Source organism: Panthera leo, chromosome C2 (genome assembly GCF_018350215.1).
Source record: "Panthera leo isolate Ple1 chromosome C2, P.leo_Ple1_pat1.1, whole genome shotgun sequence".
NCBI classification, from domain to species: Eukaryota; Metazoa; Chordata; class Mammalia; order Carnivora; family Felidae; genus Panthera; species Panthera leo.
This window is the reverse complement of record NC_056687.1, coordinates 132,380,387-132,406,629: the sequence shown is the minus strand read 5'-3', so window position 1 is coordinate 132,406,629 and position 26,243 is coordinate 132,380,387. Positions and strand designations below refer to the sequence as shown.

General features: G+C 42.0%; 2 protein-coding genes and 1 long non-coding RNA gene across 8 annotated transcripts in view; 2 read left to right on the top strand and 1 right to left on the bottom strand.

Moving 5' to 3' along the window:
• The window catches only part of EAF1 (ELL associated factor 1), a 25,800-nt gene extending 17,714 nt beyond the window's left edge, over positions 1-8,086 (bottom strand). For both annotated transcript variants that reach the window (XM_042955121.1, XM_042955119.1), the window contains exons 1-4: positions 7,716-8,086; positions 5,732-5,826; positions 3,743-3,879; positions 1,644-1,834 (exon numbers count right to left, since the gene is read on the bottom strand). In XM_042955121.1, coding sequence (XP_042811055.1) covers positions 1,644-1,834; positions 3,743-3,879; positions 5,732-5,826; positions 7,716-8,085 — 793 coding nt within the window. In that variant the 5' untranslated portion in view covers position 8,086. The remainder of the gene's footprint in view (positions 1-1,643; positions 1,835-3,742; positions 3,880-5,731; positions 5,827-7,715) is intronic.
• Positions 1,828-4,291, top strand: LOC122229718. The gene is made up of 3 exons (XR_006207115.1): positions 1,828-2,585; positions 4,025-4,094; positions 4,275-4,291. It is a non-coding gene; the product is annotated as an uncharacterized LOC122229718 (long non-coding RNA).
• Positions 7,070-26,243, top strand: METTL6 (methyltransferase 6, methylcytidine). Of its 5 annotated transcripts, none has more exons than XM_042955124.1 (6): positions 7,070-7,397; positions 9,207-9,581; positions 11,264-11,398; positions 16,759-16,929; positions 23,504-23,645; positions 25,558-26,243. In XM_042955124.1, exons 2-6 carry the CDS (start codon positions 9,357-9,359, stop codon positions 25,737-25,739), a joined length of 855 nt encoding a protein of 284 aa, XP_042811058.1. In that variant the 5' UTR covers positions 7,070-7,397; positions 9,207-9,356; the 3' UTR covers positions 25,740-26,243. The 5 variants fall into 5 exon arrangements, with proteins under 5 accessions (XP_042811058.1, XP_042811057.1, XP_042811059.1 ...); XM_042955123.1 differs by lacking the exon at positions 7,070-7,397 and adding an exon at positions 8,149-8,231; XM_042955125.1 differs by lacking the exon at positions 7,070-7,397 and adding an exon at positions 8,324-8,460 and having other exon boundaries at positions 11,264-11,383.

The window sequence follows — 26,243 nt, the reverse complement described above, 5'->3', positions numbered from 1 at the left end:
CGACGGGGGTTAGCCAGCAACCACTCTCAAGGCCGCAAGCTGCCTTCTGTAAATAGTGAATTGGCAAAACCAACAGCAATGAGGAATGACTAAAATTCCTGCTTCTTATTCCTTAAAAACGTATAAAAAAAACGACTAAGACCAAAATGAACAAAATAAAACTGTCTTCAGAGAGACAGCGGAAACATTAACTTCACCCCAAATAACAAAAAAGAAAACTGTTTCAGATAATGATGGTTCTGTGTAAATTAAGCCTATTTGCCTTATCTACTTAAAAAAACAAAGACTGTGAATTATGGGATTAAACACCAAATAAGAGAAATATTATGCTAAAGGGTTGAAAAATATTTGACTAGGAATTGGAAGATCTGGGTGCTTGTTTTGGATCTGCCTCTAACCAGCAGTGAGACCCAGGTGGGAGTCAATGATTTTTTTCCAAGACACTTTGAAAAAATAAAAGGCCACAGCAGACAGCCTCTGAGGTCCTTTTCAGCTTTCCTGTCCCACAAAGGAACTGAGGCATGCAGGAGGAACCATGGTAACGGAAGGAAAATGGGGAAACAACATTCCTCCTCTGCCCTCTGTATATATTTCACTGACAGCCATGCCTGTCAGGTATTACATTTTTTTTTATAGAAGTACAGCAGGGAATGAAAAACATGTTTACCTAACCCTTTCAATGTCGGTGAATACATTAAGGATACATCATAGGATACATCAAGAAAGATGCCAGATTTTCCTGTCCAAACATACCATGTGATTTTAAACACGCATGGTTCATTTAGGCGTAACTGTCAATCACTAACCACTCATAGTCCAATTCTTGTTCAACTAAAGTGAAAACTTTAACAAATAACATTCCAATATCCCTGAGGAAAGTCAAAATCAAGAACAAAAACAAAACAGGAGGCTTAATAAGCATGCACCACGCAGAGAATGATTGTTTACTGAAAGCACTTCTATAAGGTAGAAGAGGCAAACTTCTCAAGTACAACTCTATCTTTCCCTGTTTACTACTGCTACAGATTTCATTGTGTTTCATAAAACTTTATAAATCTGAAATACGACAGCCTCATAACTTCCTGAGAGTCTGGACAACGAAAACCACCCCCTCCCTGTATGAGGAGAAAGCCAAAGTGAGAACCTGACCAGACCTCTAGGTCTTTCTAGGCCATGTCCATTTCCAGGTCCCGTGGCGCTCTTATGTTTACACACTTTGTTAGTACAAAGCAATGGTCCTGGTATTTTAAATATCCCTCTGACCTAGATACTATACTAACACTGACACACCTGGTTTTTACCCAGACACCTTGGAATTCTCTTCTCCCAAAACCTTAAAGGCACGGCATATAGACTTTTGGATGACAGTCATGCTTGTTTAAATCCTGGGCCTCTGAACAGAAAGCTGCAAAGACAGCCACAACTCAAGTCACTTGCCTGGACCTCCCTTGTCAAATGAGAAGTGGTAACAGCCCCACCTCCGTCACCTCTGGAATGGTGAACTCTGCAGATTATTTTTTCAATGGCAGAGAATACCCATGCCACCAGTGCCCATGTGATGTCAACGTGATAGCCTCGTGATCGCCACAAAAGCCTCAACACCCAACTCCCAGTGGCTATCAGTTCCAGAAAATGCTCCCTACCTCTTTTGATGTCATCCAGCTGAGGTTCAGGTGAAGGGTTATCTTTCAAAGGAGAAGTTTTGGGTCCAACTGGAGGCTTTGTCGGAGCTCTGAATGGCAGAGGTGGTGGAGGTGGTGGTGGCTGAGATGGCTGTGGGGGACGAGTGGGCTGCTGTTCCATTCGGGCTTGGATTTTACTGCTCCCCTCAGCTCTGAAATGAAAAACAGACATTAAATTGCAGGGCCAAAAACAGTGCTCCTCAAATCTGTTCAGGTAACCAAGTACCTAGAGGTCTCTGCACAATCGTGCTTCTCTACACACTACTTCAAAATACTGATGTTTGTCACTTTATCCCATGAACTACTCATTCAACAACTGCCTACTGCATTCCGGTACTGCACTACGCACCAGAGATACAAAGATGAATAAAACAGCCCTCAAGAAGCTCACATTTTATAACAAGCGAATAAAACCGATATGCAAGACACAACGTGATCGTGAGAACCCATTTTACCAGCAGACAATAGGACTACTTGACTTGTATACGGTATAAAGTTATAGTCACAAGTATATGAGTTACTACATAAAACCAGCTCTTGAAATGCTGGCTAGTTTGCAAGTTTTCCCACGATCTGTTTACTGCCTGCTCATCTTGTCACGCGCCAGCTCTTGCAGGCGGACAAACAAAGCATCCCACCCCAACCGGAGAAAATTCTATTCACTAACAATTTCTTTTGTAAATGGATGAGCCCACTTTGGGCTTTTGAACTTTGGTGTGCACACAAATCGCCTGAGGATCTCATTAAAATGCAGATTCCAACTTAGCAGGTCCTGAAATTCTGCACTTTAAAAAGCATCCAAGTGATCAAATGCTGCTAGTCCACAGATGACACCGAGTAGTGAGAGAAACGCCCACAAACATCATCTGTTGGGGAATTAACAGTGGCACCTGGTTCGGGGAGGTAATTAATACAAATCTATCCCAGGCAAGAGAGGAGCAGGGGGCTTGGACGCGCATGCCCAGGCTAAGGGCTCTGTTCTGATGCTGGACTCCAGTTCACAGGCTCATGAATCCGCAGTCTGTGTGTGTGTGTGTGTGTGTGTGGTTTTTTTTGTTTGTTTTTACAGATAACGATAGTACCTTTCTAAATGTTATTTGTAAAGTTAGATAGGATAATGCATGAAAGCATTTAGCATAGTATTCAGTAACCCCTCGATAAATGGTAGCTACTTTTTTTCTGGAATGAGTAAATGAAGAAGCATAAACAGAAAAATATCAGACTATAACACTCTCTTTTAGAATTTAGGACTGTATTACAATAATTGCTGTATCACAATGTAAAAAACAGAACCAGTGGGTTGCTTCTATTCATAGAATGAATTGTGACTTTAAAATTTAATTGGCTTTGTATTACAAATGTAAAGCCTGTTGAATTAAAGATTAAAGAGAACTCACTATTTATAAAAATAGGCAGAACTTGGGGCGCCTGGGTGGCTCAGTCGGTTAGGCGTCCGACTTTGGCTCAGATCATGATCTCAGTTTGTGGGCTCGAGCCCCGCATCGGGCTCTGTGCTAACAGCTCAGAGCCTGGAGCCTGCTTGGGATTCTGTGTCTCCCTCTCTCTCTCTGCCCTTCCCCTGCTCGTGCTCTGTCTCTCTTTCTCTGTCTCTGTCTCTCTCTCAAAAATAAACATTCAAAAAAAATTTTTTTTAATTAAAAAAAATTTAAAAAATAGGCAAAACTTTATTTTAGTGTTATAAATACCTCAAATGCATCTTGCGAAAAATTAATGTTTTTAATCTAATTACAAGTCTACAAGTTTAAATCTTATCCCCTTAGGTGATACTATTTGAACAATCATGAGATTAATAAAATAGATTTAATTATAAAATACGTCCCTTTCCCCTGTGGCTTCCACGTTTCAGGTCTTAAAAGCTTTTATTTCTTTTTATTGCATTTGAGGAAGTGATATTTTACTGACTTATCTACACAGGTAGAGTTGTTGATATTATCGACAGGACACTGAATACTCAGATGCTCATATCCTTCTAAAATAACTGAAGAAATAATGCAAAGATCTAGAAACCTGTATCAATCTGTATCTGGTCATTCACGTACCTTGTTTTCTTGACCTGAATGCTGCTACTGAGTTTTTCCAGCACATATTCACCAGTGTCATGATTAATAATAAGCACACAGTCTTTCTGATAAGGCCGTTTGTTCCCCTTGAACACAGTCATTGGTGGTGTGGATCCCTATATGCCACAAAAGTAAAAGATCAAACCAGAGACACCAGTTATGAACATTAAAAACGAATTTACAAGTGGCTTCATGAGTATCAGAGCTACTCAAACAGAATAGAATGAACTGATTTCTATTTTAACTCCTCTGGCTTCCTAGGCAAAAAGAAAAGGGATATAATATACAGCAAGAATCTATAACTGCAACTACTTCTCAGTAATCAAGAAAGGTAATATAAATTTTCAAAATTACCGTACATTTTTCTAAAGATTCAAAACATGTTACAAATAATGGTGAGGTATGAACTGGTAAAAACAGATTAACCATTACTTGGTATTATACTGAGTAGAACTTTTCATTGCAAGAAGTAAAACTAATACGTGATTTCTGTATTTCCTTGTAATTTCAGAGTCCAGGGCTTCCCCTCATGCCAAGTAACCAACAGAGTATTCTCTAAGGGCAGCTCATTATTCTGCTTGGCTCAGAGTAAGTACATCATGCCACTCACCTGCCTAAGCCCTTTAACTGCTAACCTGTTGCTCTGAGACCCAAGAATAAAATCTCTAAACCAGATACCTGGCCCTTCTGCCTCACCCTGTACCCCTAGCCCTAGGCTCTGCAGGATCCAGAGTAGAAGGTGGCTGGCCTCTCTCAGATCCTCATGTTCTTTCTTGCAGGGCTTTAACAAGGCTTCTGCCTGCAACATCCTGCCTCTTCCTCTCTTTCAATTACTCAACCTTCAAATCTGCTCAAAGGTCACTTCCTTAGAGAAACCTTCCTGATTTTCTAAAATAAATGGCTGTGCTTTTTATATTTATTTAATTCCAGATCATAAGCTCCCCAAGGGCAAGAAAAGTGCTTGTTTTGTTCGAGATTGTATTCTCAGTGCTTAGTAACAGGCCAACACATAGTAGGTGCTCAATTAATATTTGACATATATAGGATTTGATTGTATGGAATAAAAAAAATTGGTTGGCTCCTTGACTCCTTATTCATAGGGTATAAACTTAGAGTTGGAAGGGACCCTAGAGACCATTTATCTAACCCCTTCATTTTACATTTGGCAAACGAAGATCCAAAGGGAGATGATGTAATCTGCTAAAGGCAACATGCAATGAAATAGCAGTTGGAACTGGCAGACAAGTAATTTCTACTCAGCCTGAAGCTTCTTGTCCAGAGTCTTTTCATCCTATTACTGGTTACCAAGACCTTATTATGTTCCAGGACAGGGCTGTGACATCCAATGACACCTGTTCATTATGAGCATTTTGTCTGATCCTTCAGGCTGTGTGATTATAGTGCTACTTTGGACAAAGCTTCAAAAAAAAAGTCTCTCCGTAGGGGTTCTCAATTTAACTTTTAATTGGGTTCCTCATCCCTAAATTAGCTGAATGCTCTGATCCTCTGGTGCTTGGTTGCAACTTTCAGTCTGCAGTCCGCCCTTTGCCTGATATATGAAAGGTGTCAATTCTGCTCCTGCCTGTCTTAACTCCTGGTTTGGCTGTGCCACACACCTAAACTGTTGTTGCTATAAGCCAACGTGGCGTCGGGGGCTTTGCTTTTTGGAGCTGTGTGAGGGAAAAGCTAGGCCAATCTGAAAGAGCGGCTAGAGGGGCTAAGTATCCAGACAGGAACCTTGTCTACTTGGTAGCAGATGGGGGAAAAGGGAGCTTGGGAAAAATGGCAAAGAATCATTTTTACTCAAGCACTTGGGAAACATGAATTCCACCCTACCCCATCCCCCCAATTCCCTTTTTCCTTATGTTGGAATTTTAGAAATCTAAAAATTTTTAAATAGTAGGAAAATTCAAATTGCAATAAATAGAATATGAGGATTCACTGTGATTCCACAGTGCATAAACTTACAGGGATATGTGGCAGGGTAATTGTGACTTCATCTCCTTTGCCAACCTGAAGCTCTCCTTCACAGGAAGTATCTATAGATGCTGGCTTAAAGTCATCTAAAGGGAAAAGCAAAAGAATATTTATCCAGCCGGTTACTTATACTATGCCTCCTGGTCATTCTTGTTTAAGAATTAAAATTTTTTTGTGAGTCAGATAAATGGAAAAATACAATGTAGAATTAAAAAACCTATTTCATTGTGGAAAAAAAGCAGAGAATAGTACAATGAGCCCCTGTGTACTGTCACCCAGGTTTAAGAAGAATTACGAACTCAGGGACAATCTCGTTTTCTCTATACCTCCTACATACTTTGCCTCCCATCCCTGCTGGATTACTTTGAGGGGGAAAAAAAAAAAAAAGCTAGAATTCATATACCATTCTATTAAGCAAAGATATTCCCTTCTCCCAAGTGACACATGAAAATTAATGCCTTCTTAGCCAGAGGGGTTTTGTTAGGATTGTTGTGTACAAGATCAAAAGCAACAGAGCATATTAAAAAGATTCTGTGACTGTAACACCCTATATGAAACAGGAAAGCCCCAGTATCATATAAGCTGATTTCATTTTGCATAGAAACTGTCAATATTAGGATTTCCCACACTCAAGTTCTTATAAAAGTACAGAATAGATGGTTGAACTCTATCTCCAAAGGTTAATCCTGCCCATCTCTCTCAACTGCTGCTAACGTGCACCACGAATAGCCATCTTACTCCATTCTGACATAAACTGGCCTCACACTGCAGGCCACGTGCATATATGAAGTGTCTCACTTAAATTCCACATTGCTCTTCCCTCTACCAAAACATCAATTTAGTAAACTGCTCCGAAAACGATGCTCTTATCACATTCCCAATATCCTCCCTCTGAAAGAGCTGATCTGCTGTCAGTAGGAGACACAATAATGGTTTGGCAAGTGACCGCAGAAATATGGAACTTCATTATCTAACACGCCCTCTTCCAATGTGTTGAGTCACATTTATTAGCTCCTTAGACAAAAACAAGTCTTAACCAGCATTAGGGCTGACGGATACCAGAAGCTTGTGAATCACACAGAAGGATGCTCAGCCAGCCCATCCCTAAGAGCCAAAACTTTACCCAGGACATAGAGTGGACATGCCCTCCCTCCACAGAGTCTGTAATCATGTAGAAAAGGAAGGTCCAGCATAACGACTATTTGGACATTCTTGATGCCTCCTCTCCCCCGCTTCCAAGCATACATCAAGCTTCATCAAGGCTCACGCATTCCAATTTTATTCTTCACTCACATGGGACTTGGTACTGAGTTAAAGTCGGGGTAGTATAGGTCACCTCAAAAGACAGCAGAGTCAAACGAGGTACAGAAAGCTGGAGGAGGAAGACGGATGGAGCGCACAGAGGATGCGGATTCTTTGGCTGCCAAGGGGATGAAGCGCAGGCTCAGGGTAACCAGAACAAAGACGAACGAGGAACGAAGGCTAAGGAACACAGGGAAGAGGAGAATGTAATAGGAGGGAGTCGATAAGGCTCATCGGCAAACGGGAAGAGTCCTTTAAACGTGGAGGACCCCGCTGGGGTCATCAGAAAGTGGGACGGATTACAGGGAGAAGGGGAGTCTGATGTGGGGTCACAGTCTTTTGGTAATAAAGAGGGGTAAGTTTCGAATAAAGCAGGGCTGGGTGGGCGGATGAAAAACAAAGGAGCCAATAACCTTCGGAAGAAGTATTTGGGACCACAAGGCAGATAGATAGTTGGGAGTGGCGAAGCGTTTGGTTTGGGGAGCTGGAAAAGGGGGGAGGGGGGGAGGGGGAGAGGAGGGGGTGGAATCGAGGTCCAGGAGGATCTGGGCGAAGAGAGAAGGGAGCTGACGTAGGCAGGAGGTTCCCTGGGCTTTGGAGGGACGAGGGAAGAGAAGAAGGAGTCGGGCTGGCAAGAGGCGGCGGAAGGGAACAGAGGGGTGGGCTGGCTTACAGCGAATGGTGTGGAAAGAGGCCCGCGGTCGCTTCTCGAAGCTCTCCCCGAGCCGCAGGCAGTGTTCCTCGCGGTCCAGCAACGGGTTCGCGGTTCCGTTCATGGCCCCCCACGAGCCTAGCGCCCGGACCGGCGCTCTCCTGGCGCGGCCGCGGTCCGAGCTTCCGGCGCCGGCGTCCGGGGGAACGAAGCTCCCGGGACAGCGCTCGGGGGCGCACGGCGAGCCGAGCCGGCGCCCACCCGGGGCCGGAAGCAGGTCCTCGCCTCTGCGGCGGGGTGGAGGAGGACTGCGCGGAAGCAGGGCCGCGCGACTTCCGGCGTCGGGGAGGGACTTCTGCGTTCGTGACGGAAGTGGCGGGGGCAGTGCCATGGCCAAAGGATTCCGCCGGGAGAGGTCCTCGAGGGGGATTTGTCCCCGGACCGAAGCTCCCTGATCCGGCTTCCGAGGCCGGGTCCGGGCTGAGGGCTGAGTGCGTCCGTCCCTACCCGTCCAGGGGAATGTAAGAAGTGATGACGGTGAGCCCAAGCGCGGCGAACTAGATGAACACGGGTCTGACAGCCAGTGTGGCCAGCTCTCCGCAGGCCCGGGCGGCCCGGGCGCCCTAGTTTCTCCCAAGCGTCCGGAGCCCTACGGACCCTACCCCGCGCGTCACTGGCCTCTTATCCTTCACGCGTTAATGGAGGAACGAGAGCCTCAGCCCCTGGAAAACGGCGCTACCCTCCGATTCGTGAGACGGCCTCTTAGGTGTGTGATCAGAATCTCAGGCTGCCGGGCTTGACTACAAATTCCCCCCCGAAACTGCGTCTCGGATCCTTGGGAAATGATCACCCCACTTGACCACCCGTCGCCATTTCGGGAAGCTGGTGTGGTTGTTTTAAGTCACCCTTTCACGGGCATTAAAAATTGATGTTTCCTCCCTAAGATTTCTCAGTCACTTCTTGGGAGTGTCCTTTTTCTAAACCAAACCGATTTAGTATTATTATATTTTTTTAATGTTTATTTATTTTAAAGAGAGGTAGAGACAGAGCACGAGTTGGGGAGGGACAGACAGAGGGAGAGAGAGAGAGAGGGAGACACAGAATCCCAAGCAGGCTCCAGGCTCTAGGCTGTCAGCACCGAGCCCGACCCAGGGCTGGAACTCACAAACTGCAAGATCATGACCTGAGCTGAAGTGGGACGCCTAACGGACCGAGCCACCCAGGCGTCCCTAAACCGATTTATTATTATAATAGTTAACTTATTCTGGTTTGAACTAGAGTTTGGTGCGTGAGAGCGCTGGCCACTGAATGTAAGCCCTCTGAAGGTAGGGATTGTGTCTTGGGCTTCTTTCTGACCGACCTCTTGTAGAGTGGGCAGGGTTTTTGTGTTGAGTCAGCATCTAGTATGTGGTGAGTTGAACTGTTTGGTGAAAGAACCGTTCTAAAGCGACTAACCAGCGTCTTAAAAACTGTCCTAGAACCACTAACCGGAATCTCCTTTTTCCTGCAAAGCACCCAGTGCTGCCCGAGGCTTGAGCCCAACGTGAAGAACCACATTTGGACAAATCCTTCCTATGTCTGCAGTATCAGCTTGGATTACTCAGGTTATTCAGGGTTGGGGAATCTTCAGCAGTGTTAAATATATTACCATCAACTTATGGGATGGCTTCTTTGCAAAGGAAAGGGCTGCAGGCAAGAATTCTCAGCGCTGAAGAAGAGGAGAAATTGAAAAGAGACCAGGCTTTAATGTCTGATTTTAAACAGCAAAAACTGGAAAAAGAGGCTCAGAAGAACTGGGACCTTTTTTACAAAAGAAATAGCACTAACTTCTTCAAAGATAGACACTGGACCACCAGAGAGTTTGAGGAACTCAGATCATGTAGAGAGGTAAACTAATATTGAACCTTGTTTGAGTTTTTCATTTCAAATGTGAAGAGGAGTGTTTATTGCCTTCCTATGGGTCTCCAGTGGATTTAGTAGGTCCTGGGTTGTATGTAGGAAAGAGAGCTTTCGAGGGCATTTTCTGTTTCTTAAAGCCAGTCTGAAAGTCATAAATATTGAATTCATGCTGGGTGACTTCAGTGACAGATTCAGATTCATAATAAAGATGATAAACACTTTACCACGGCCCTTTTGTAGAACTCTACATGTTGTGTAATTTAAGCCCTACAATAACAGTGTGAAGTAGGCATCATTGTTATCCCTACTTGCAGGTAAAATGGGGCACAAAGCTCTTTTAAGAGAGTTGTCTAATGATAGAACATGGTGAGGGAAGAAGTCCAGATTTGAGTGCAAGCAGTTTAGTCCCAGAGCCTGTTATTTTAGCTATTATCCTGTGTTTTCTTCTTTTTTTTTTTTAATGTTTATTTATTTGAGAGAGAGAGAGAATCCCAAGGAGACACCATGCTCAGCATGGAGCCCATCTCTGGGCTTGATCTCACCAGCATGAGATCATGACCTGAGTTGAAATCAAGAGTCGGTGTGGTTTATATACACAATCGAGTACTATGTGGCAATGAGAAAGAATGAAATATGGCCTTTTGTAGCAACGTGGATGGAACTGGAGAGTGTGATGCTAAGTGAAATAAGCCATACAGAGAAAGACAGATACCATATGTGTTCATTCTTATGTGGATCCTGAGAAACTTAACAGAAGTCCATGGAGGAGGGGAAAAAAAAAGAGGTTAGAGAGGGAGAGAGCCAAACCATAAGAGACTCTTAAAAACTGAGAACAGGGGCACCTGGGTGGCTCAGTCGGTTAAGTGTCAGACTTCAGCTCAGGTCACGATCTCGCGGTTCGCGAGTTCGAGCCCCGCGTCAGGCTCTGGGCTGATGGCTCAGAGCCTGGAGCCTGCTTCCGATTCTGTGTCTCCCTCTCTCTCTGCCCCTCCCCCGTTCATGCTGTGTCTCTCTCTGTCTCAAAAATAAATAAACGTTAAAAAAAAAAATTAAAAAAAAAAACTGAGAACAAACTGAGGGTTGATGGGGGTGGGAGGGAGAGGTGGGTGGGTGATGGGTATTGAAGAGGGCATCTTTTGGGATGAGCACTGGGTGTTGTATGGAAACCAATTTGACAATAAATTTCATATATTAAAAAAAAAAAAAAGAAAAGAAATCAAGAGTCGGATGCTGTGGGGTGCCTGGGTGGCTCAGTTGGTTGAGCACTCGACATCAACTCAGGTCATGATTGAGAGTTCGTGGGTTCCAGCCCCACATCAGGCTCTCTGCAGTCTTTGCAGAGCCCACTTTGCATCTTCTGTTCCCCTCTCTCTCTGCGCCTTCCTGGCTCCTGCTCGCCCTCTCTCTCAAAAAAATAAAACATTAAAAAAGAAAGGGGGGGAGGGATGCCTAATCGACCGAGCCACCCAGGTACCCCTGCTGTGTTTTCTTTATACTAAGCTGCCCAGTGTTGGACGACAAGCAAGGTATCAGTATTAGCTTTAGGTTCTCAGTTCACTTGTTTACTGTCTGACCCACGGGGGCAGAAACCTTGCTTCTCCTGTTTGGAGACATGTTGTAGTTTGGTTTGTTTCTCGATGATGCAAACGACTTTGCATCTCTTTCCCCAGTTTGAAGATCAAAAATTGACTGTGCTTGAAGCTGGCTGTGGTGTTGGGAACTGTTTATTCCCGCTTTTAGAAGAAGATCTGAATATCTTTGCCTATGCCTGTGACTTTTCTCCAAGAGCAGTTGAGTATGTCAAGGTTAGTGCCTTGTCCATGTTTCTGTTATATTACTGTTTTCTTAGATTTCTTTGACCTGCCTCTCTGCCCATTTGTTTATTAATTCCAGTTCTCTCTTTGAAGCTAACCAGCTATGACCATCATGAATGTGTTTTTCCTGTTTAAATACCTGTATCATACATACAGAAACACAGCTTTGGGGTACCTGCATGGCTCAGTCAGTTGAGCATCTGACTCTTGATTTCAGCTCAGGTCATGATCCCAGGGTTGTGGGATTGAGCCCTGCATTGGGGCTCTGCACCTCTCCTCTGCTCATACTCTGTCTCTAAAATTAAAAAAAAAGAAAAGAAACACAGCTTATTCAGAAAAGTAGAAAGAACTACCAAAATGATACCCATATGCTTCTACCTAAATTGAATGATTGCCAGAATTTTGTACATTTGCTTTATAGACTTGTTTCTTTGCTCAACTATTTTAAAGTATAGATGTCAAGACACTTCCATCTGAAATATGTCTGCATACATATTCAAAAAATACGGACTTTATCTGCATGGTGCAATACATGAACTGTAATCTCCTAATGTCATTAATATTCAGAATGGATTTAGATTTACCCAAGTAGTCCCAAGTGTCTTTTATAGATGTATTTAATCGAGGACTAAATCTTGTACTTCTTAATGTACCTTAAATCTCCTTAGCCTAAAACATCCCTGCCCTTCCCCTTGACCTTTTCCCCACTGGCTTTGAGCTTATTTTTTCTCTTTAATTTTTTTTATGTTTATTTTTGAGACAGAGAGAGAGTATGAGCAGGAGAGGGGCAGAGAGAGAGGGAGACACAGAATCTGAAGCAGGCTCCAGGCTCCGGGCTGTCGGCACAGAGCCCAACATGGGGCTCAAACCCACAAACCATGAGATCATGACCTGAGCTGAAGTCGAACGGTTAACCAACTGAGCCACCCAGGGGCCCCTGACTTTGAGCTTTTGAAGAGCAAGCCATTTTCTATAATTCAGTCCCACATTCCATATTGGTCTGATTGTTTATTCATATCATTCAACTTGTTCCTTTATCCTCTGTATTTCCTTTACTGTAAACTAGAAGTTAGATTTAAACCAGGTAAAATATTTGTGGCAAAAATACTGTAATAAGTAATGTTGTATCTTTGATATTGCATCCTGTCAGGAGGCATTAATGTCTGGTAATGCTAGCTTTAGTTTTGATCTCTGGGTTAAGGTAGTAACTACCTAATTCCCACCTAAAAAGTACCTTCCTAAGGGGTACAAGTATTTACCTTTTGCTATTAACAAATATGTGGGGGATACTTGGGCAAACATCTAACTTTCCATCAACCTTTTACAGTTGTACCATCCATTAGAAGTTTTTTTAATAGCGGTATCACATTGTACTATAACTTGCTTTCTTCACTCCACATCCTATCTTGTACTTTGGTTTTTTTTTGTCTTAGTACATACAGGTCTACTGTATTTTACTTAGCTGTTGTAGTATTCCACAGAATGGATATACCGTACTTTAACAGTTACCCTGTTGCTGTTTGTTTAAATTACTTCTGATTTTTTACTCTTACAAATAGGGTTAATGTGGCACTATGTGCCACTCCCCAAAACACGTGTGTGCATTTTTCTCTTTGGTGATGGAAGAATTCCTTGGAGAAACGGTACACACATTTAAATTTTAATATTTGATGTATATTTTGTAATTTAATATATAAATTTTAATATATAGCTCCTATTCTGTCTATATTCTCAACGTTTGATATCAGTCTTTTTTGTATCTTCTAATCTTAGGGACAAAAAGTAATACTCCATATTTTAGTTTGTTTACCCCTTATATATGTAAATAAGCATTAGTTTTTCTTCTGATTGTGAGTTTCTTTATTCCATATGTGTTTATCGAGAGCCTAGTATGTGCCAGTCACTGTTCCACACACTGGGACTAAGTAGTGAACAAAACACAAAAAAAATCCCTCAGGTGGAGCTTGTATTATACTATGAATTGTCTGTTCATAACCTTTGCTCATTTTTCTGTCATTTCTTTATCTTTAGGGTATATTCTGGATATTGTTTCATTTTTTACAAACATTTCTAGTTTATTTAGCATTGCTTTATGGTTTGTCTTTCAGCAGGATTTAAACTATGTGCAAATTTATTAATGTTTTCCTTTCAAGGCTCTAAGGTCTTAAGTCTTGTTTAAGAGTCCTCTAACCTTCTACATAGTTTTAAAGCTTTGGTTATCATGTTTTTTAATCTGGAAAAATTTTGGCCCTTATTTCTTCAAATATTTCTTCAGCTCTGTTCTCTCTTCTGAGATTCTAATGGCATGTGTATTATACCATTTGCTATTGTATGGCGGTTTGTTTTCTTGGATGGTGGTTTGTCTTCTTAACTTTTTTTCTCTTTGCATTTTCAGTTTGTATAATTTCTTTCATCCTATCTACAAGTTTACGGACTCCTTCTTAGGTAGTAAATGTTCCTATTGATAGCCTTTCAAAAGCATTCTTCATATTTGTTGCTGTGTTTTTGGTTTTTAGTTCGTCTAGTCGATGTTTTTGTAGTTTCTATTTCTCTGCTGAAATTACCTATTTGATCTTAAACTTTGTCTATGTTTTTCATTAGAGTCTTTCACTTATTAATCACAGTTATTTTAAATGCCCAAACTTCTAGTTCCTATATCTGTGTCATATTTGAGTCTGGTTCTGATGATTGCTTTGTCTCTTCAGACTATTTTTTCTTGCCATTTGGTATGTCTTGTACTTTTTTTTTCACTGAAAGTCAGGTATGTTATGTAGGGCTATGGATACTGAGGTCATAAGGATTTGTAATAATCTAGACAGGAGTTGAGCTGTGTTTGAAATCTGTTACTGTTATAGTTACCTGTGAGGTTTATCGTTGCTATGGCCACCAGAGACTTCAGAGTCCTCTGGTGACTTGGTTTATGTCACCCCTTTTGGCTTTGGGTCTGCTCTTCATACTGTTCCTCGTAAAGATCCTCTCTCTTACAACTTTCCCAGCTGCAATCCACTGTTGTTATTACCACTGGAGACTTGGTAAGGTGTGGGAGAAGGGATTGTCATCTAATGTTCTGATTCTCAGTTTTTGAACTGTATAGTGGGCCTGTGTCTCAGGGGTGTGGCCTTCACAAGTGTGTCTGCACTCTAGGACTAGAGCTTTCCTCTCCCTTTCGTCCCTCAGTATCTACCTGGTGTCCTCCTCGATGGTCTTGAGGCCATTCTCCCTTCAGATCAAGACTAGGTCTATCAATCCCCAGCACCTCCACCAAAAAAAAAAAAAAAAAAGACTAGGTCTGGGGGGCGCTGGCTCAGTCCGAAGAGCTTGCAACTCTTGATGTTAGGGTTGTGAGTTCAAGCCCTACATTGGGTGTGGAGATTACTAAAAAAATAAACTTAAAAAAAAAAAAATTAAGAATGGGTCTGGGCAGAGCAGTTTCCTCCCCTCTTGGTAGTGGTATTCGCTAGTACCCTAAGGCTGCAGGCTCCAGGAGACCTTTCCCCTGTAGTTTGAATCTTTTCTTCCTTAAAGGAGATGAGAAAGTCCAGTACTAGATGGAGCACCATCTTCTCTGTGAGAGCCCCATGATGTTCTTAGAAGAAACACCTATAAAAAGATGGGAATGTTCCTGTTACTTCCACCCCCAGAGGCCCAGAGGCTTCACGCTATAACATCCGCACTCAGTCTACAGCAGTTTGTCAAATTTCTAGTTTTATCTTTCCAGTTTGGGGGTTTCTGCCTCAGGTAAGCAAATGCTTCGGTCCTGTCTCTCCCTGAAGGCACTTATCTGTCTCCAGATTGGGGGACGGCTGCTGGTTCGTTGGCCTCTATTCTTTGATGGGTTCACAAAAAAAGCCATTACTTGGCTGTCTGTCCATCTTTTTTCTTATTGTAAGGATGGGAGCTGCATTTTTATACTACTGTACGTCTTTGAACTGAAACCAGAACCTTTAAGTCACCTAGGTAACCAATTGTCCTTTAGCACAAGTGTATAGCTAGTTGTTCTAGCACAATAAGTTGAATGAGAAAATTCATTTTTCTTCCCTGATAATTGTCACTTTTATTGTCTACCTTTTTTGATATGTCATCTTTGTCACTTGTCTTTTGTCATATGTGATACTAAATTCCCCTATATACGTGGGTCTGTTTTGGGGACTCTGATCTGTCTTCGTAGTCTATTTGTCCCCATTCTCAAACCTCATTGTTTCAGTACTGCATTTTGTAGTATGTTTTGAAGTCCAGTAGTGTACCTCCTCCTTCATTGTTCTTCAGTTTAAAAATTGGCTTGGCTATTCCTAAAGATTTTTGCTTCCAGATGAATCAAATTTGCCTTTGTGTCAAGTTTCTAGAAATCTATTGGGATTCTATTGAGATTGCATTGCATTTAGAAGCAGATTTATAGGTAGAATTGACGTCTTTTCAATATTGAATCTTCCCATCCAAGAACTTTTTATTTATTCGAGTCCTTATTTATGTTAAAGAAAGGTTTGTGGGGCGCCTGGGTGGCTCAGTCGGTTGAGCGTACAACTTTGGCTCAGGTCATGATCTCAGAGCTCGTGAGTTCGAGCCCCATGTCGGGTTTGTGCTGACAGCTCAGAGCCTGGAGCCTGCTTCTGCTTCTGTGTCTCCCTCTCTCTGCCCCTGACCCACTCACATTCTCTCTGTCTCTCTCAAAAAAAAAAACATTAAAAAGTTTTTTTCTTAAAGAAAGGTTTGTTATTTTTTTATAATGTCTTATAAGATCTTAGACTTTATGATACTCTTTATTTATAAGAGTATTATATGTATTTTTTTTGATAATGCTCTTAAACCCCCCATTCAAAATGTACAGGAACACACTTGTTTAAAAAAAAAAAAAGTGGGGGTGGGGCGGGGAAGAAGAAGAAATTTGGTTTATTTCGCTTGCTGTCTCAAGGGAAAATATGCAGAACTGTGGGAGCATCTCCATGAGTGGATCGGGAAGGACTTCTTAGAGGATTTAGGCTTGTAATGGGTGATTTCAAAGGAGGATTAAGGAAGCACGGGTCAGTTTTGACTTATCCCTCTAGAAATCTATGCTTCTAGAATGCGCAGCTTTGAACATGAGATAGCTCCTCAGTGTTCTATCGTCAGTTAAAGATGATTTGTTAAAATGAAATCTTGCCCCTCCTAGTAACATCAAATGCTACAGGCGTTAGCGTGCAAATGGCACATTACTCAGTTTTACCCAGTAACAAAGTGATCTGTGATTTTTGTGTAGCAGTGCACAAGTGGAAATAGATCCATTTTCCATCGGATCTCCTTTTGATGCTGTATTTTTCTCTGTGTGTCAACATGGGTGTTGCATTAAAATTCTTTTCTTTTTCCCCCTTCTCTAGCAAAATCCTTTATATGACACAGAAAGATGCAAGGTGTTCCAGTGTGATCTAACCAAAGATGACCTTCTGGAACATGTGCCCCCAGAGTCCGTGGATGTTGTCATGTTGATATTTGTCCTCTCTGCTGTTCACCCTGATAAGATGCACCTTGTCTTACAAAACATTTACCAGGTTAGTAATTTGGAACCTGGAGGTTGGACATCCTGATCTTTTTGCTTACCTCCCCTCTGAGGCTCATGTCTAGTTCACAAAGCCCCCTCGTTCTCACTAGGTGTAGGCCATGCAGTCAGTGTATCGAAGGGGTTCTCCTACCTAAAACATTCAGTTTGAATTCTGGTTTGTCTGGTAGCCATCACTGCTCTTCAGTTTGGCCAGCTTTGGAGCGAGGATGATTTTGTAGTTATCTGGGCTCTGTGCATGGAATAACATGCAGATAGTCCCTGCTGGAAAAGGAGAAGAAGATATGGTTCGGGGTCAAGAATGTAGTCCGGCATCAGAGTGCCTAGAGACGATACCTGGCTTCCCTGCTTAGGCAAGTTTCTTTACCTCCCTGAGCCTCAGTTTCATTACCTATATAATACTGAGATACTGAGATGAAATACACGCAATATGTATAAAGTGCTTAGCACAATGCCTAGAAGGTGGTAAGTGCTCTTCAAAAATCAGCCGTTGTTGTCACTATCATCATTGTTGCCAGAATGAGGAGAACCCAAACTTCTCTGGCCATCAGGAGGCTGCTGTAGCATTCAGGAAGTAAAGCATCACTCTTAAGTCATGTGACTCAAGACAAATCACGTCATCTTCCTTCTGTGGGCTTCAGTGTCCTTGGCTGTAAAATGGGGGTGTCTGTTAGGGTTATTGTGAGATGCAAGTGAGATCATGAATGAGGCTGCTTTGTAAACTACGGTAGAAGCTCTCTTATCTGTGGCAACAATGTTGATTAAAGATCAACTAAATCAAAAAATCATGAAAAGGGTACATTCTTACCTTAAACATTTTGTTATGACTTAAAATATGTTACTATTCTTTTATCACTCTTTTGATGTAGAGCCACGGCCCTTTCTTTTGAGTATGGGGCTATTTACCATCTTTCTTACCATCTTATGAACCACATACATAGTAGAGTTTTGGCTTCTTTAAAAGTGGAGCAAAGACTTAAAAATGATTGGAAACTTAACGCAAGGGCAAATTTTTTTATATTTTTAACCTAGACTCACCTTTGGTTCTCCCATGTCTAACAGCAGTTCAGTGCTTCTCTATCAAGTCTTTCCAAAAGTTTCAGTGTACTTTTCAGAGAAAATAAAAATGCTCTTTACTTGCATTGCATTGTTTATATATTCATATATAATTCTAAATCTAAGTACAGCTGGTGTAAGCAAGTTTGGGAACCAACACAAGTGACCAGTGGTAAGCATGCAGGTCACCTGGGGGCCACTAAATGGCAAGGGCACACAATGTGGAAAGCCTGTTAAGCCTCACCTGTTCAGCGAGTCAGAGGCCTCAGTCAGTCTGCTTTATAAAAGGGAGGGAAGAACATTCAGCAAGTTGAAAAAGTAGACGTTTTAAATGTTTTTAAGTAGCGAAACAAACTTCAAGACACTGGAAACCTTTTAGGGAGTAATTATTCTCACTTAAAACAACATTTTAAGAAATTCAGATGTTGCCACGGTGGTTTCAGCTCTCTGCTCGTGAGGTTTTGTAAGGTTTTTTCTCCTTATTTCCCCTTTCCCTGCCCCTGGTATCTGAGCAGATGAGAACCCAGCATATACCCACAAATGGGCATGGAACTGAAGCTGAGTAAAGAGGGAAGAGAGGGCATCAGGGAAAAGATGGTAGGATCACCTGATTTGAAGGTCCAGGTGAGGATAAAGGATGATGAAAGATGGGAAAGTAGAGAGAGAGCTGGAAAGATGGGGCAGGGGGGGATGACTAAGGTGACTCGTATGACACTGAGAGACTGGAGGAGTTATGCTTTTTAGTGTTGACAAGACTTCAGGACGTTACCATGGGAGTGAGTGGTTTGGAAGGGTAAGACCTTGGAAAAGTTCAGGTCATTAAGAGGCCAGCATATTTGGAGGGATAATCCACATATATTGAAATTACTCTGAACTAAGAATGGAGTAGTATTAAGGAGAGGAGAATAAATCAGAAACATTCATCCTGAAACAGGGAAATGACCCTGGCACTAATAGATGACAGTAATATTAAGGGATAGCAGATGATATAATCTGATGACAAGAGATTCAGAGCTAGGGATTTTAGGGAGGAAAGAGAATACATGAGAAAGTAGCAATGAGAAGCATGGAGGGCGCCAGGCTCATCTCTAAGCGCAGTGGTACAAAGGTGAGGAGAGAAAACAGCCATGACTTGAGAGGTTGCAGGGAAAACAGTGTCCTCAGGAACAGTCTGTTAGCACCAGGATGTGAAAGGAACATTGAGAAGAGGTGGATACTAGTGATTTCACTGATGAAAGGTTTCAGGGATTGGAGAGAAGTAGGAGTTGGGGACAGAATAAAGAGCATCTGGAACTCGATGGGGCGAGAGCGCCTACTATCAGTTTTGCTTTTCAGCATTATCCTGGTGGTCCTAATCAGCTCAAAAAGACAAGAAAGAAAATAAAAGATGGGGGGAAAATAGGGATGAAAGACAAAAGTCATTTGCAAATAATGTAATTGTCTAATTAGAATATATTGAGACTATAAAAGTATAAGATGAATGTACTCTGCTTAATGTCACAGAGCTCTTCACACCTAACAAAGAGTAGCATGCATTGTGCAATCTTACTTTTCCATTTAATATTATACATTTTATTTTCTTAATTTTTAAAAAAAAATTTTTGTGTGTATTTATTTATTTTGAAAAAGGGAGAGCGAGAATCCCAAGCGGGCTCCGCACTGTCAGCACAGAGCCTGATGTAGGGCTCAAACCCACAAACCATGAGATCATGACCTGAGCTGAAACCAAGAGTCGGAGGCTTAATTGACTAAGCCACCCACGTGCCCCCTATACATTTTATTTTTTGTTGTTGCTTGATCGATTGGAGGTTTTGGGTAGGGTTTTTTTGTTTGTTTTCTGAGCAAATTGACAAGGTGGTTCTAAGTTTACATGAAAGAACAAAGATCAAAACACTTCTGAAGAAAAACAAAACAGGGGAAATCTGTACCCTACCAGATGAAAAGACTTCTTACTGCTACAGTAATTAAGATAGAATGATGTTAGCAGAGGGACAACTTGAATGTGATAGCTTAAACACAGATCCACGCATACATGGGAATTTGATATATGGTAGAAGTGACAATGAAGATCACTAGAAAAATAGGGACTGTTCAGTAAGTGATGCTGGGACCACTGGGTGTCCATGTAGGAAAGAATGATTGTACTTCTCCTTCACATCCTATACAAAAATCATTGTCGGGTGAATTAAAGACTTAAGTGAAAAAGACAAAAATGTAAGCCTTTCAGAAGAAAATACAGGAAAAAATCTCTATGACCTCACAGTGTGGAGTTTTTTCAAAAGATGACTCAAAGCATTCTAAGCATAAAGATGATTATAACAAAAGTAGGAATTTCTGTTCTTCAAAAGACAATACAAAGAAAAAAAACCCAACAACTTTGGAAAAGTGAGTTAAAGTCTATAAACTGTTCAAAGATTAGTACCCAGAATACGTGAGAAATTCCTGTGAAAGAAGTACAAGCAAATTAATAGAAAAATGGGCAGATATGAATAGTCGTTTTATTGAAGAGAACACACATATGAAAAGATTATCTCAGTAACCCAGGAAATGTAAAATAAAACCCCAATGAGATACCGCTAGGTTAACCAAATTAAAGAAGTCTGACAAAGCCAAGTATTGTTGAGGGTATGCCTATTCTTGACTTAAATAGAAACATACAGGGGCGCCTGGGTGGCTCAGTCGGTTCAGCGTCCAGCTCTTGGTTTCAGCTCAGGTCACGATCTCGCCGTTTCGTGAGTTTGAGCCCCGCGTCAGGCTCCACGCTACCAGCGCAGAATAGGATTTAATAAAATTAATGGAATTTTCTGCCTCCCCCACTCGCACTGTCTCTCTCTCTCTCAGGGTAAACTATTTAGAAAAATTTTAGTGGAAACATACAGTATATTATTTATATTTTAACAGTAATGAAATTTTTTTATTATTATTCAGTTGAGCTGTCTCAATCCACACCTGGCCCCTGTTGTAATCTTTCTTTGGTAACAAATTCCATTTCAGCAGTCCTTTCTATTTTTACCCCCAATAGAATTCTTTTTTCAGCTGATGTGGAATGAGTTCACAACAGTAGCAGATTGCGATCTCTCTGCCATCATACGTAGTGCCTGAGTCATTAATTCGAAACCATGTGCTTCATCTGAAAATTACAGAAGGAGAAGCAATCTCTCAGCCTCTGACAACAAGACCCAAAGGTGGGCAGCTCTGAGGCCTTCATGAACAACCACAGTAATAAGCTGTGGTAAGATAGATGTAATTACTGTAGAATGTTAACACTGAGAATTTTTAAAACTAGGTTTCAACTGAAAGACAACCTTAAGGTTGAATTCCCTCATTTTGGGAATAGAATGAAGTAAAAATAGACAAAATTTGTCATCAGAAGACCTCGATATTTGTCTGCCAGTGCCACCAACTTGCCTTGAAATCTCAGACAAGTCACTCTGACTCTGAGCCTTGCTCGCCGTAAAAGTGGCTATAATAGACCTCCCGTTCCCCTCCCTCCCCACCCCTAACCTACTTCTTGGAGTTGTTTAGAGAATGAAAGAACGTAATGGTGAAAAATGCCTGCTAGCCATGATCAAAGGAAGCATTAGTATTGAACTTATTATTTTATAGACAAGAAAACACAGGGATGAAATTACTTGCTCAAGGTTATTCAACTAGTTATGGAAGAACTGGGATATGAAGCAAGACTTCCAAATTCCTGAGTGTTCTTCCCACTGTCCAATGGAGCCTTCCTTCTTCTGCAATTAAGAATAAGCCTTTTTCCTATAAACTAAATTTTTCAGAATTTTCTCTTCACAATTCACATTTTTTTAAAACTTGGCGTTCTAGACTAAGATAGGATGTTTTTACCCAAGAGGCTCTTTACTGATGCTATTTAGAATGCATCCCTCATTGATTAGAATTTACTAAATGAGGAAACTGCAGCTCACTTGGAAGTATCAGGGACAGTCTTTCATACCCCTATTCAAGAGGAAATACATCAAACTGCATCAAAAGTCTAATATGTCACGTCTTAAAAATCATCTTATTGTTGTGATGAATCAGAATAAGGTTTAATTGGGGGTGCCTGGGGTGGCTCAGTTGGTTAAGTGTCCAACTCTTGATCTCAGCTCAGGTCCTTTTTCCTTTTTTTTTTTTTTAATGTTTTATTTATTTTTGAGGCGGTGGCGGGGGCAGAGGGGCAGAGAGAGAGGAAGACACAGAATCTCAAGGAGGGTCCAGGCTCCAAACTGTCGGCACATAGCCTGACATGGGGCTCAAACCCACGAACCGTGAAATTACGACCCAAGCTGAAGTTGAACACTTAACTGACTGAGCCACCCAGGCACCCTGATCTCCGCTCAGGTCTTGATCTCAGGGCTGTGAGTTCAGTCCTTGCGTTGGGCTCTGTGCTGGGCATGAAGCCTACTTTTAAAAAAATACAGAATAGGGTTTAATAAAATTAATGCCTTTTAAGTCCGCTCTTATTTAGTAGCGTTCATGCATTTTGAAAGAATTCTCACATAAAAAGGAAATGTCACAGTACATACCACTTTCTCTTCATTTTGAAAAGCGTATGCTATTTGCTTTATAAGATGGAGGGAGTTATAATACCCACACCCTGCCGGTGCCTACTCCCAATTTTCGAGACACCTACTCTGTGACACCTGTCTCTGAAAGACTTTAGTGAGGGACTCCCAGCCGGGCCTGACCATGATCCCCTTCCCTACACTGCTGCACTGGCCTGAGGACCTGTTATAAGGCACATGTAGGACGAATACTCAGTTACCCCTCCTCCCCTTAGCCGTGCTTTTCTTGTCAGTAGCGTGAATGGAATTGGAATGACACTTCCCCCAATCCCCCTCCAGGGCTAACAGGTGTCTCTGATTCTACAATATGATGCCTTTTGACCCAAATGTGCGTCTTGACTACCCCCCACTTAGTGGCCGAGGTGTGAATCGTGCATAAATCACTTATGTAGTGTCCATTTTCTCATCTTGCACGAGGATGATAATCTCTCCTTTCTCCCTCCTGTCTGATAAACTGCCGAGTGCACTCTGTTATTAGCATGGTGGGCAAGTTATGCATAATTGTAGCACAGTGAAACCCAAGTGGAGACTTAAAATGAGGAAAGCCAGCTAGAATCAGTAAGAAGCCAAAAGGACATATTTTTTTAAAGGGTCACTTTGACTTCGGGATCATATACTAGGAGATGGCTGATAAAATGGCAGGAGAACGTGCCTTAAGATAAGACTTTGATTTAACGTCATTAGCATTTTAATTGATATGACATTGGACCTTGTAGGTGCTCAAGAAGTATCCCTCTAATGCGTGGGGCCCCGCAGGTCTTGCTATACCTTTGATTAGGAGGCTGTTTTTCCTTCAAACTATGGATGGTTCAGTCTGGTTCCTTTCATAATTATCACAAATGTAAGATATTTTAATCCCTGAATCAATCAGATTTTATTTTATTTGAATAAGTTTTATTTGCCTGGGTTCCCCAGAGTTACGTGCCGCCTGCTTTTGTTTCATAGGTATTAAAACCAGGCAAAAGTGTCTTGTTTCGGGACTATGGGCTGTATGATCATGCCATGCTTAGGTTTAAAGCTGGCAGCAAACTTGGAGAAAACTTTTATGCTAGACAAGACGGAACCAGATCGTATTTTTTTACTGATGGTAAGATTAATGGAATTTGTCTTTAATTGTTTACTTGCTTGCATTATCACTGGGGTACTGGCCGGAGGCGGGGGCGGCTGCACGTAGCGCAAGGTCCCGGCTGGAACAGTCTCCGACGCGCACCACCCAGCACCTGGGACGACAGGGACGAGGCCCTGGCCGTGATGAGCTCACAGGCCTCCTCTGGTGACAGTGTCTAGTTAGTGAGCCCAGGTTAGTGGACAGACTCTGACATGCCACGTGGCTGCCCTGCCAGGAAATGTGCTGGAAAAGGGGGAGGCCAAATGGGGATCCTCACTTCGTCCAGTCACAAAGAAAACAGGTAGGATGGGGCGCCAAGCTGGCTCAGTCAGAAGAGCATATGTGACTTAATCTTGGGGGTCGTGAGTTCAAGCCCCACACTGGGTGTGGAGGTTACTAAAAACAAATAAATAAACTTAAAAAAAAAAAGATGAGTATAATGCCTGGAGATTACCTTCCCAGGTTATAAAGGCAAGAAACCTTTTTGTATAAAGGTTTTAAGTATGCAAATTTACTATAGGGGTCTTTAAAAAGTCATTTTTAAAAAATTCCTCCTTAATATTTATTCATTTTTGAGAGACAGAGCACACACAGGGGAGGGGCAGAGAGAGAAAGGGAGACACAGAATCTGAAGCAGGCTCCAGGCTCTGAACTGTCAGCACAGAGCCTGATGCGGGGCTCGAATTCACAAACTACGAGATCGTGACCTGAGCTGAAATTGGCCACCCAACTGACTGAGCCACCCAGGGGCCCCTAAAAAGTCATTTTGATAAGAAAAGCATCCAACCCCCGAACATTATTTCAGTCTTATACTAGATATTTTGAACTATTAGTTTTAAGCCTACTTAATCCTTTGGACCACAAAATAATTACCTTCTTAAACTCTATTTTTACAACCGTTTGTATTTCTTAAAGTATTCTTTTGGATGTAGAAGGAAATCAGAAATGAGTGATTACCATTAAAACTGCAAAGCCAGAAAATGTCAGGGGAAAGTTAAAAATATTCATGCTCCTGTTTACTGAAATCTCAATTGTAAATAATTGAGAAGATGTAGTGATGTCTGCAGAGTACGTCAGAGCATGTCCTCGGAAGCAGGGCTCTAAGGGTCTTCACTTTCACTACATGGCCATTCTGTTGGTTTCAGTGAACATGTAGTGATGTATTATTTGGGTTAAAGTTTCCTTAGGGTATATCACTACAAAGGGATTTTCCCCGCCACTCTGGTTACAGAATTTCCTCCTTCGTGTTAGGATAGGTGAGGTGCTTGGTGCAAGCAAACTGAACACATGAAGACTTTATATGAATATAGCCACTTTGAATATTGTTTCTTTTTACTCAGACATTGGTATTTGGGGATTCATAATAATAGGGCAAGGTGGCCATACTCCAGGTTGTCCTTAAACTTTTCTGATGAAATTATTTAGTTGGGGGTTTCTATTTGGGTGTGAGATGAGAAGTAGGAGTGTGTTACTTTCTAAAACAAAACCTTCTTTAAATTTTAGCACTGGAGTTTTTGTTATATTAAAAAAATACCATAACCCTCCTCCCTGCCCCCCCCCCCCGCCCCCTTTACCACCTCAGAGCAAACGTAGTATCAAGACCATGAGCGTCACAAGGTCACCTGGGCGGCTCAGTTAAGCCTCCAGCTTCAGCTCAGGTCATGATCTCAGGGTTTGTGAGTTTGAGCCCCGTATCGGGCTCTGTGATGACAGCTTGGAGCCTGGAGCCTGCTTCAGATTCTGTGTCTCCCTCTGCCCTTCCCCCTGCTTATGTTTGCACGTTCTCTCTGTCTCTGTCTCTCTCTCTCTCTCTCTCTCTCTCTCTCTCTCTCTCTCTCTCAAAAATAAACAAACAAAAGACCATGAGCATTGTTGATCTGCTTCCTTACAGAATTCCTGGCTCAGCTCTTTATGGACACAGGTTACGAAGAAGTGGTGAATGAGTATGTGTTTCGTGAGACGGTGAATAAAAAAGAAGGCCTGTGTGTGCCGAGGGTTTTTCTTCAGAGCAAATTCCGAAAGTGTCCTAAGAACCCAACACCCTTGACCCTGGGCCTGGGTCACAAGTCCTGACCTTTCACAAGGTTGGCATTTGTGCCTCCCCTTGAAGAGGAAAGTTTGAAGTAACTCTATTTTGTATATTTTTATATTTTAACTTTTTAAAAATGAGCATATATAATTTTTATATGAAAAGGTAGCAAGTGTGTGTGTATATTACAACAATGCAAATAAAATTTCCAGGCCTGAAAAGTAAAGAAAGTTTGATGGTATAATGTAGTGCAGCCAGGCTGTCTGACTGAAATTCCACGAAGGGAAAAGCATAAGTGCTTAAAGAGATCCTTGCCGTCACTACTGCGAGCCTGTAAGTGCGCCCCCAGGCAGCACGTCAGGCAGCCCTGTGGAAAAATGAGGCCAAATAGACCGAAATAACACATCCAGATGTATTTTTAGCCTGAAGGATTGTTCTCTTTTTCCAGTGTCTCCTATTTGCCCGTTTTTCTCCGCTTCAGTTCATTTATGTGCCTCTTCAAGACCAGTGTTTCACAAATACAGCTTTTGCTATGACTCGAGAACCCA